The sequence below is a fragment of the Ornithorhynchus anatinus genome, chromosome 2 (assembly GCF_004115215.2).
Source record: "Ornithorhynchus anatinus isolate Pmale09 chromosome 2, mOrnAna1.pri.v4, whole genome shotgun sequence".
Taxonomy (NCBI): Eukaryota; Metazoa; Chordata; class Mammalia; order Monotremata; family Ornithorhynchidae; genus Ornithorhynchus; species Ornithorhynchus anatinus.
In genome coordinates this window covers 142,817,167-142,829,697 of record NC_041729.1, presented here as the reverse complement: position 1 = coordinate 142,829,697, position 12,531 = coordinate 142,817,167, and the positions used below count along the sequence as shown (strand labels likewise).

Below are 12,531 nucleotides of genomic sequence, written 5' to 3'. Positions count from 1 at the left end.
ATAAGACGTCTCCGGCTGCCACGGCCCAGCACCTGAGACTCGAACCGGGACGACGACGAGGTGCGGGCCCTCTGACTCCTTGAAACTCCTCCAACGTGGGATCGCCTTCACCAAGACTTGGGGAAAACCGGGACGATGACGAGTTGTGGGCGGCCCAAGTCCTTGAAACTATCATCTCCGCCAAGACTTGGGGCAAGGCAGTTGGATTGGTAACTATAGGTGTTTTGGTTTGTGTGTGCGGGGGGGGGGGTGTGCAAATGTGCCCAACTCCCGTTTTAGTTTAAAATAAAGCTTTCCACTGCAACGGCCTGGGCTTCATGGAAGTGGAAGCGGGAGCCGGGGACGACCTCGAGAGGGGCGGGGCCGGAGGAGGCCTGGCAGCCGTTCCCTGGAAGTGTCTTGGCCCCGGCCTGGATCGCCTCGCTGCAGAACGTGCCAGAGCTCCTAGGAGGACCACCTATATCTGGCCAAGATCCGAAAAGGGAACCACCATTACATCCCCCAAACCCAGTCCTCGGCTCATGGCAGCGGGAGAGGAGGAGGACGCCAGAAAATCAAAGCGTCTATCAGGAAATAAACTGAAACCTCAGTATCCTGGCACCTTCTGACGAGCAATAACTAAGGTTAGTTCCCACCCTGCTTGTCTCTAATAACTTCTCGAGTTACACGGAACCGAACATCATAGGGGAGAAAAGTAACTCCCTTCATGTCCATCCAAAAATCACGTTTGAGGAATGAATTACACTCATCGTTATCATCAAAACTGGTTCGTCTGTGTCAAAATCATGAGGTTCCACTTTTTGAAACCATCTGGCAGTTGATACCCCTTCGAGAGAGCTTGTGTGTTGGGGTAAAGGGCAGAATTGGGAAGTTATACATCTCGGTTTGTTCGCACGCTTTGGTAAATCAGTTCCGATTGGACTATTTGCAGTGACATTTTAGAGGGAAATGGTAAGTGAGAAGATTTTTATTTTTTTTTAAAGAGAAGAGAGGCTCCAGAAATATGAGAATATCAACATCAGAAAACCATTCTGCCATAATGAATCTATTCCAAGAGTTGGTGTAAACCGTCTAGATTTTTAATGAAAAGTACAGGACATGGATAATGACAAATGAAGGAAATTCACATTACCGACTACCAAAAATGTTTCCCATTCATAAAAAGTGCTAAAAAGTAAATATTAATGAATATCGATATGTTCATTTTTTTTTAAGGAGCAGAACCTATAATAGGAATTTTCTTCCAAGAAATCAGCACAATCAAAGCTGCCCGCGAGATGAAATTCACTAACCTGACTTAGTTTCCTTTGTTCTTGTATGGCTTCCTGAATTGCCCGAGAGATCGCGTCTTGATCTCTGGTATGCTCACTCTTCCACAACTCCCTTTCTTCCGCATGAACTTTTTCCAGATTTCTTCTTTCCTCTTCCACTGCTTGTAATACGGTATTTTTCATGATTTCTTTCTCAATCTATAAAATAAAGACAAAACCAAATCCCCTTAGGACAACTACTGGATGAAGAGAATGAGTAGTCTTGAAGTGGACACACTCTGCCTAATCTCTACTTGGTTCCAAACTGTAAATTTCTAATGCAATCATCCATCCATTCTTTCATTCAATCGTATTTATTGAGCGCCAATTGTGTGCAGAGCACTGTACTAAGCGCTTGGAAAGTACAATTCACAATAGAGACAATCCCTGCCCACATGGGCTTACAGTCTAGAAAGGGGAGATAGACAGCAAAACAAACAGGCATCAATATAAATAGAATTATAGATATTTACATATATACACAAGGGTTGTGGGGAGGGGGGGAAGGGGGTTGAGGAAAGGGAGCGAGTCAAGGCGACGCGGAGAAGAGGGAGAGATGAGGAAAAGGGGGGCTTAGTCTGGGAAGGCCTCCCGGAGGAGGTGAGCCTTCCCCAAGGCTTTGAAGGGGGGAAGTGGGATTGTCAGCGTTCTAGCCGATTGCATCTAATCCACAGTTTCCTGGCCTTATTCACCAATTCTGTTTTATTAAACTCTCCTAAGCACTTAGGACAGTGCCGTGCACTTTGTATGCGCTCGATAAATACCACTGTTCGATTGACCTGCAAACTGTGGGCACCGTGGGAATCGTAGGAAGAGATCAAGGATAATCTTCGAATATCAGACACCAGCCTCTCTTCCTCATGACGCAAGCAGCACAAGGGTGTGGAAAGAGGGAGCCTGCTTTGCACACAAGTAGACTATATTACAGGAGGCAGAGTATTTTTTAAATGAATTGTCCTCCACTTTAGGAATTCTTCTTCCGCCTCTCTATCTGTTACATCTGATTATGGGCCATTCCTAGGACTTGCAGGAAAGACCACCTCCACCAAGACCACTTTTCCAGACCATTTCCCATCTCCTCCTAAAGGCCTTCCTCAAATTAAGCCCTCTTTTCCTGAGCTCCCTTTCCCTTCTGTGCCATCTGTGTACTTGGATCTGTGACCTTAGGGCATTTGTTTCATTCATTAATTCATTCAATCGTATTTATTGAGTGCTTACCGTGTGCGGAGTACTGTACTAAGCACTTGGGAGAGTACAGTATAGTAACAGAGAGTCACATTTCCTGCCCACAACGGGCTTACAGTCTAGAGTGATATTTGTCAAACCCTCAACCCCACAGCCCTTATGAACTCATCTTTAGATTATATATTATAAATTATTTATTTATATTACACTCTGTCTTCCGCTCTAGACTGAAAGCTCACCGTGGGCTCTGCAAAAAGTCAGCACTCAATAAATACCACTGATAGACTGACTGACCAATGGAAGGGCAGAAGGAGATTAGCCTTGGCAAACATGATGTTCATTAACTTTCAAAAACCTGGAGAGCTCTGTGATTGTAAAAACTATGAAATGTAATGTAATGATGCCCAGAAGAGCAGGCTACAGACAGTTAGTCAGCAGAGGTCCTTTGGGGCTTGTTGACCAGCACAGATTAATTAATTAATTTATCGTTCCTTTAGACTGCAAGCTTGTGGGCAGGGAAACTCTCTTCTGACTCTGTTATAGTGTACTCTCCCAAGCATTTATTTGAAAACATTAGAATTTGACTTTAGTAGTTTCTATAAAAGACTGTTGAGCATGCAAACATATAAATGTATATATACACACACAAAACATATATATATATACACACACACTTAAGATACATGTAGAAATATGTACACACAAATATATATACACACTTATATTCATAGAGCCACATAGATGTAGAAATACATATTTCTACATTTCTACATCTATGTGTCTCTATGAATATGTGTGCACATATTTCTACATGTATCTAAGTGTGTGTGTTTAAGTGTGTGTGTGTGTGTGTATAGAAATATATACACACATATATATACACATATTCATAGAGACACATAGATGTAGAAATATATATTTCATATATATATACACAAATATATATATACACTTACATACGCGTGTATGTATAATATATATGATATATATATATATAAAATGATGGTATTTGTTAAGCACTTACTATGTCCCAAGCACTGTTCTAAGCACTGGAGATATGAATATATATATATATATATATATATATAGAAACACACATCATATTGTTGTTGGGCAGGGATTGTCTCTATCTGTAGCCCGAATTGTACAATCCAAGCACTTAGTCCAGTGTTCTGCACACAGTAAGCACTCAATTAATATGACTGAATGAATGAATCTATCTATATATCATTTCTTGAGGCATAACCGAGGTCACTGTCCTTCAGGTAAGAGGTGGATGTGCTGGATATTATGAATCAATAATATTTATTGAGCACTTACTATGTGCAGCGCACTGTACTAAGTGCTTGACAAAGTACAATATACCAGAATTAGCAGACAGTTTTCCTGCCCGTAACCAGTAAACAGTCTAGAGGGGAAGATGGGCTTCATTATGAAAAAATAAGTAATTTATAATATAAAATTTAAAGCTACGTCCATAGGCGCTGTGGGGTTGGGGGTGAGGTGAATATTAAGTGTCCAGAGGTGACAGATTAAAGTGCATAGATTTTGCAGATGGGAAAGAGAACCTAAGAGAGGGTTTAACCGGGTAAGGCCTCTTTGAAGAGACATGAATTTAAAAAGACTTTGAAGGTGGAGAGAGTGGTAGTTTGGCATATAGGGAAGGGGAGGGAGTTCCAGGATAGGTAGAGTGCAGAAGCAGCACGGCTTAACGGAAAAAGCCCGGGCTTGGGAGTCAGAGGTCGTGGGTTCTAATCCCAGCTCCTCCACTTATCAGCTGGGTGACTTTGGGCAAATCACTTCACTTCTCTGTGCCTCAGTTATCTCATCTGAAAAACGGGGATGAAGACCGTGAGCCCCACGTGGGACAACCTGATGACCTTGTATCTTCCTCCAGTGCTTAGAACAGTGCTTGGCACATGGTAAGCGCTCAACAAATGCCATTGTCATTATTATAAGGGAAAGTAGTCAGCAGGGAGATAGATGAAATTGGGGCACAGAGAGCAAGCTGGTACCAGAGGAGCACAATATGTGGCCTGGGCTGGAGTAGGAGATTAGTGAAGTGAGGTAGGGTGGGGTGAGCTGATTTACCGCTTTAAAGCCGATGGTCCAGAGTTTCTTTTCGACGCCGAGGTGGATGGGCAACCGTTGAAGGTTACTGAGGAGACATTTGACAAGAGACTTTTGGGGCCACAGGAGGAAAGTAAAAGAAAAGCGATCGCACTTCATGACAGATACCATAACCACCAAAATAGATTGATTGAAAAATACCTTTACAGCAGTTGATATTGCCTCTTTACTTCTTTCCCTTTCTTCTTCCAAATATTTTTCCAATATTTCCTGCAAATAATCGGTGAATTATAACCATTATTTAGGGAAACGGGCATCATTCCTTTCCAACACTGAGCATTTTAAAGCATTACCTTCTGTTCTTGAGATTGCTGAACCAAAGCTTCTTTTATTTTGTCTTTTAATAGTTCCTTCTCAGAATCCAAAATTTCAAGAAGCCTCTGATGCTATAAGGAAAGATGAATGAGTTATGATTATAGGTCAGAGGCAAGTAATCTACAAATAATGAGAGGAGTTGGGCAAGTCCAATTGCCTAGATTCATTTAACTCCAGGGATTGAAAGCTCGACTAGACAGAATTCTTGGATGTGCATGGCAAGAAGGCAAGAGTTTTTTAATGACAAGAAGAAACTACAGTGCTTCCCCCTAAAGCAACCGAACTCAACTTCTCCTCTCCTCCTCCCTGGGCCCACCAAATACCAATATCCATTTTTCTTTTTTTTTTTTTTGGTATTTGTTAAGCGCTTACTATGTGCCAGGCACTGTACTAAGTGCTGAGGTAGATACAAGTGGGAGACAGTCCCCGTCCCATAGAGTGGGTCCAGTCTTCATCCCCATTTTACAGATGAGGGAACTGAGGTACAGAGAAAGAAAGTGAATCGCCCAAGGTCACACAGCAGAAAATTGGCAGAACAGAGATTAGAACCCAGGTCCTTCTGACTCCCAGGCTCTTGCTCTATCCACTAGGCCATGCTACAATTTGAGAGGTTCTTCCCGGTTCAACCCCAGAAGAAATGGAAGGAAATGAATGGAATTGCCTAGAGGTAGTATTTTTTTTTTTTGGTATTTTTTAAGCGCTTACTACGTGCCAGGCACTGTACTAAGCGGTGAGGTAGGTACAGGCTAATCAGGTTGGACACAGTCCACGTCCCATATGGGGCTCACGGTCTTAGTTCCATTTTAGAAATGAAGGAACTAGGGCCCAGAGGAGTAAGGTGACTTGCTCAAGGTCACATAGTAAACAACTGGCAGAACCGGGATTAGAACCCAGGTCCTCGACTCCTAGACCTGTGCTCTATCCACTAGGCCAGGCTGCTGTTTTAGGAGCAGGGGCACGATACAGAAAGAATAGAGGTCATGGGTTCGACTCCCGGCTCTGCCATTTGTCAGCTGTGTGACTGTGGGCAGGTCACTTCACTTCTCTGTGCCTCAATTACCTCATCTGGAAAATGGGGATTAACTGTGACCCTCACGTGGGACGACCTGTATCTCCCCCAGTGCTTAGAACAGTGCTCTGCACGTAGTAAGCGCTGAACAAATACCAACGTTATTAATAAGTACGTCAAATGTCTGTGGATTAACAGCTCACAGCGAAGACAGTATTTAAATGGACTCAAGACAACTGCCAACTTTGACACACTTTTAGATTGTGAGCCCATTGTTGGACAGGGATTCTCTCTATCTGTTGCCAAATTGAACATTTCAAGAGCTTAGTACAGTGCTCTGCACACAGTAAGCACTCAGTAAATACGATTGAATGAATGAATGAATGAATGAATGAATGAATGAATGACAGAGAACTATCATTCCCATTCTTCATTTTTCTACTACAGCAAAGATACCAGAACTTCAGAGTGTCTTCTCACTAGGGTTTCTACAAAGTGGCCAAGGAACACGGTCCTCAGTGTTAGAGGGCACAGGTGTTAATAATAATAATAATAATGGTATTTGTTAAGTGCTTACTATGTGCCAAGCACTGTCCTAAGCGCTTGGGGCAGATACAAGGTAATCAGGTTGTCTCACTTGGGACTCACTGTCGTAATCCACATTTTACAGATGAGGTTACAGAGGCACAGAGAAGGTAGGAGACTTGCCCAAAGTCACCCAGCTGATGAGTGGCGGAGCTGGGATTAGAACCCACAAACTCGGACTCCCAGGCCTGGGCTCTTTCCACTAAGGCAGGTTGGTTTTTTTAATAGTATTTGTTAAGCCTGTTTTCAGGCAAGCGCTGGAATAGATACAAGCTAATCAGGTTGACAGTCCCTGTCCCACGAAAGGCTCATGGTCTTAATCACCATTTTCCAGATGAGGTAACTGAGGCACAGAGGACTGAAGCAGTGTGGCTCAGTGGGAAGAGCCCGGGCTTGGGAGTCAGAAGCCATGGGTTCGAATCCTGGCTCTGCCACTTGTCAGCTGTGTGACGCTGGGCAAGTTACTGCACTTCTCTGTGCCTCAGTTACCTCATCTGGAAAATGGGGATTAAGACTGTGAGCCTCATTCATTCGATAGTACTTATTGAGGGCTTACTATGTGCAGAGCACTGTACTAAGCGCTTGGAATGGACAAATCGGTAACAGATAGAGACAGTCCCTGCCCTCTGACGGGCTTACGGTCTAATCGGGGGGGATGGACAGACAAGAACGATGGCAATAAATAGAATCGAGGGGATGAACATCTAATTAAAACAATAGTAAATAAATAGAATCAAGGTGATGTACATCTCATTAACAAATAGGGTGATGAAGATAAAGACAGGTGAGCGGACGAGTACAGGGCTGAGGGGAAGGGAGAGGGGGAGGAGCAGAGGGAAAGGGGGGAGAAGAGGGTTTCGCTGCGGAGAGGTGAAGGGGGTGGGTAGAGGGAGCAGAGGGAAAAAGGGGGGAGCTCACTGTGGGAAGGCCTCTTGGAGGAGGTGAGCTTTAAGTAGGGTTTTGAAGAGAGGAAGAGAATCAGTCTGGTGGAGGTGAGGAGGAAGGGCGTTCCAGGACCGCGGGAGGACGTGGCCCGGGGGTCGACGGCGGGATAGACGAGTCCAGGGCACGGTGAGGAGGTGGGCGGCGGAGGAGCGGGGTGGGTGGTAGAAAGAGAGAAGGGAGGAGAGGTAGGAAGGGGCAAGGTGATGTAGACACTTGAAGCCTAGAGTGAGGAGTTTTTGTTTGGAGCGGAGGTCGATAGGCAACCACTGGATGTTTTTAAGTATCTCCCCCCAGCACTTAGAACAGTGCTCTGCATATAGTAAGCGCTTAAAAAATACCAACATTATTAAATGACTTGCCCAAGGTCACACAACAGGCAAGTGGCAGAGTCAGATTAGAATCCATGTCCTCTAACTCCCAGGCCTGTGCTCTTTCCACTAAGCCACATTTTTTTCCCAGTATGCTACAGAATCCAAGGTCAGTCAGGGCTGCACATTTCCACTATTAAAATCATGACACCCTGTGCTGTTGCTTTTAGGAATGGGAAGCAGCGTGGCTCAGTGGAAAGAGCCCGGGCTTCGGAGTCAGAGGTCATGGGTTCGACTCCCGGCTCTGCCACTTGTCGGCTGTGTGACTGCGGGCAAGTCACTTCACTTCTCTGTACCTCAGTGACCTCATCTGAAAAATGGAGATTAAGATTGTGAGCCTCCCGTGGGACAACCTGATGACCCTGTATCTACCCCAGCGCTTAGAACAGTGCTCTGCACAGAGTAAGCGCTTAACAAATACCAACATTATTATTATTATGAATTATTGCTCAACCATCAATGGTATTTATTGAGCACTTACTCTGTGCAGAGCACTGTACTAAGCAATTTGGAGAGGACACTGTAACAATAAACGGACATATTCCCTGTCCGCAATGAGCTGCTTATGATCTAGTGGGGTAGAGGGGCATTCATATAAATAAATAAATTACTGTACTTTACTAAACATGTGGGAGAGTGCAATATAACAGTGTAATAGGCACATTCGCTGTCCACAAACACATGAATAGTAAAGGGGTTTTTCTGGGCCATCAGCTTTAATATCCCCTGTTTAGCAACAAGGCTTTTATTTTGTCATGGAAAGCTAAACAAGAAAATAGATAGTCCTTTTCTTGAGTATTCTCCATTTTTCCACAAGCCTCAAATCTGCACATTTTCCTCAGATCTGCACATTTTTGGCAGACAAGATGCGGCGAATCGAAAAGTATAAAAAAAAGGACCTCCACTCAAATCCTTCTGTAAAGACACAATTATCTACGATAACCCTCGAGTGTTACAGAGATCAGAAAAATTGTGACCTTCTACAACTTTTTCTTATTAGAGTCTGCAACGTTTTTCAGGGACACAAGGCAACAGAATGGGGACTGAATAGCTTTCGTCTAGTTCGATAATCTACCAGTCACCACTGTTTCGCATTATAATCCTTTTTCCTATGTTTTGCAAGAAAATGAAAAAAGTGTGTGAGAGATTTGGTTCTGCCTTCCAAACAAATCCAAACTGTGATCTGTATCTCAAAAAAAAAAAAGAAAGATTATGGTAATTTATTGATGCCATTTACATTTGTCTAGCGAATGATCAAACCTTTCCAAATAATGTACGAATTAGGATAGAGGCTTTAGATCGCTCACAATGCACAAGTACATGGAGATTCACGTGGGATTTCAACGGCTCAAAACCTGAGTTTAATCCAATGTGAGAGAATGAACGTATGAATAGAGAAAACAAAATAAATGATGGGGTTGAGAAATCCAAAATACATTTTCCATATGGGGTACAAATGTTCAATCTGGACTTTTGAGAGGGCTAAACATATGGGAATAAACAATGCTGCATTGAGCACTGAAGATAGATGGAAAACAGGAATCTGAAATAAGGTTTAATGTAATAATATAATTCTCCCCCCTTCTAGACTATAAGCCCGGTGTGGGCAAGGGTTGTCTCACTTTACTGCTGTATTGTACTTTCCAAGCGCTTAGTACAGTGTTCTGCACAGTAAATGCTCAATAAATACGATTGAATGAATGAATAATTATGAAAAATTAATAATAATAATGTTGGTATTTGTTAAGCGCTTACTATGTGCCGAGCACTGTTCTAAGCGCTGGGGTAGACACGGGGGAATCAGGTTGTCCCACGTGAGGCTCACAGTCTTCACCCCCATTTTACAGATGAGGTAACTGAGGCACCGAGAAGTGAAGTGACTTGCCCGAAGTCACATAGCTGACAAGTGGCCGAGCCGGGATTCGAACCCATGACCTCTGACTCCAAAGCCCGGGCTCTTTCCACTGAGCCACGCTGCTTCTCTCCACTGGATAGGCAAACTCCCAAACTGCAAATGGCAAAAGGAAATTCATTCATTCAATCGTATTTATTGAGCGCTTACTGTTTGCCGAACACTGTGTTAAGTGCTTAATAATTAAATAAATTAATTAAAATAAATTTAACCATTTAATAGTAGTAATAGTACTTAGTAAGTGCTTTGGGCGGAGCATTTTACTGTATTAAATGTATAAAAAGCATTACGTGGCTCAGTGGAAAGAGCACGGGCTTTGGAGTCACAGGTCATGAGTTCGAATCCCAGCTCTGCCACTTGTCAGCTGTGTGACTGTGGGCAAGTCACTTGACTTCTCTGTGCCTCAGTTACCTCATCTGTAAAATGGGGATTAAGACTCTGAGCCCCACGTGGGACATCCTGATTCCCCTGTGTCTACCCCAGCGCTTAGAACAGTTCTCGGCACATAGTAAGCGCTTAACAAATACCAACATTATCATTATTAAATGGTCAAGTGGTATATCTGAAGGGAATTACCATATCTTTGCCATATTCAGAATATATCCTGGAAACTCTGAACACAGTACTCGTTAGTTATTTGTTAATACGGCAGTTGAGTCAAGGATTCCATGAATTCACACCAAACGATGAGCATACAGACCATTTAAATAATAATAATAATAATAATAATTATAAATAATTTCGGTATTCATTAAGCTCTTACTATGTGCCAAGCACTGTTCTAAGCACTGGGGAAGATACAAGGTAATCAGTTTGTCCCACCTGGGCGTTCACAGTCTCGATCCCCATTTTTACAGATGAGGTGACTGAGGCCCAGAGAAGTCAAGTGGCCCGCCCAAGGTCATACAGCAGACGAGTGGTGGAGCCGGAATTAGAACTCACGTCCTCTGACGCCCAAGCCTGGGCTCTTTCCACTAAGTCACGCTGCTTCCCCGAAGTGATCGGTCCAAGACAGTGTGAAGAAAAAGAACCAGCTGCTAGGGGCGTTTCAAAAGAAATTTGCCGAACATGGGCTATATCTCCGAAAATCTTAGAAGCGGTGTGGCCTAACGGAAAGAGCACGGGCCTGGGAGTCAGAAGCCCTGGGTCCTAATCCCGGCTCTATCACTTGCCTGCTGTGTGTGACCCTGGGCAAGTCACTTGGCTTTTCTGTGCCTCAGTTCCCTCCTCCGCAAAATGGGGATTCAATACCTAGTCTCCCTCCTACGTAGATCGTGAGCACCACGTGGGACCTGATGATTTTGTAACTGCCCCAGAACATAGTACAGTGCTCGGCACATAGTAAGCGCTTAACAGAAGCCATTATTATTATTATTTACACTATGATAGGGGAGATAAGATGATCAAACAACAACAGCAGCCACAAAAAAAAAAAAAAAAAACACCTTAAGAGAAGCAGCATGGCTCAGTGGAAAGAGCCCGGGCTTGGGAGTCAGAGGTCATAGGCTCGAATCCCGGCTGTGCCACTTGGCAGCTGTGTGACTGTGGGCAAGTCACTTCACTTCTCTGGGCCTCAGTTACCTCATCTGTAAAATGGGGATTAACTGTGTGCCTCATGAGGGGACCACCTGATTACCCTGTATCTACCCCAGCGCTGAGAATAGAGCTCTGCACCTAGTAAGAGCTTAATAAATACCAACATTATTATTATTATAATTAAGAAATGACACAGAGAAAAATTGTAGACATACAACCAGGGCTCAAATGAAAGTAGGTTTGTTTTCAGCAACGTTGACATTAATGGAGGCCCGCCTTCTTTGAATTGAAGAAATGATGTTAATAAACAATAGGCAACAGATAAGAAATTGTACTTAGGGAAAGAAAACAGCACTTCAACCCTCACCCATCAAAGTATACAGTTGAAACCTTTCAAATCGACGATCCTCGGCTCAGGTCCGTGTGAGTGTGGATGACTGCTTGTTATGGGCACGTGGCTTTTCTTGACATGGCAGTCATAAAATCTCACCTCATAACTGTGGTGAGCCGCGCAACGAGTTGCTTTCCAAGTGACTGTTTGCGCTCCCGAGGACAACGAAGAAAAAACTCGCGAAGGAACTAGGGTGCTCTAATTCGGGGCCGGGGCACGGAGGGAGATGTGGCCTTCTCTCTCTGCTCTACCCGGTAACGGGCCCGGACCGAATGACAACTGCCACGTAGAGTCACTGCCGTGACATCTAAGGCAGATAAAAGGCAGTTGCTTTGTAATGGCGGAGAAGGAGAGAGGACGCAGAGAGGGGAAGAAGAGAGGAAGCAACATTTGGAGGAAGCGGCGGGCGGAGGAGGCTTGCGGCATCAGCGCTCCGCTTCGCCAGGAACGTGTCCCAGCCTTCTGCCGCGGGATGGGCAGAACGGTCCCCCTTGACCACCAGACTGGTAGTGGACCCTTGGTGGACTGGAGTGAGTGGGAGTGTGTATGTGTCACTCCTTCGCACGTTGGTAAAAGAAAAATAACGAGTAAAACTTTCCCCAGTACCCTTGGTGGTTGGTAGTTTGGTTCGTCTCTACGAGCCACGGAGGCTCCCCCGATCCAGGAAAGCCCTGACTGGTAAGAGCCGGGGGCTGGTGGTAATACCATCGTCTTCCTAGAAAACAATAGTTCTTCCACAACAGCTGCTTTAAATCGGTCATATTTATTGAGCACCTACTATGTCCAGAACACTGCACGAAGAATTTGGGGGAGTCCAGTATAATAAAATGGATAAAGTCCGCTGC

General features: G+C 44.2%; 1 protein-coding gene across 6 annotated transcripts in view; it reads right to left on the bottom strand.

Annotated features, from left to right (window-relative positions):
• CCDC91 (coiled-coil domain containing 91) overlaps window positions 1–12,531 on the bottom strand; it is a 496,853-nt gene that overhangs the window by 148,327 nt on the left and 335,995 nt on the right. For all 6 annotated transcript variants that reach the window (XM_039911226.1, XM_039911223.1, XM_039911225.1 and 3 more), the window contains 3 exons: window positions 4,919–5,011; window positions 4,767–4,835; window positions 1,293–1,469 (listed from right to left, as the gene is read on the bottom strand). In XM_039911226.1, the coding sequence (XP_039767160.1) occupies window positions 1,293–1,469; window positions 4,767–4,835; window positions 4,919–5,011 (339 nt within the window). The remainder of the gene's footprint in view (window positions 1–1,292; window positions 1,470–4,766; window positions 4,836–4,918; window positions 5,012–12,531) is intronic.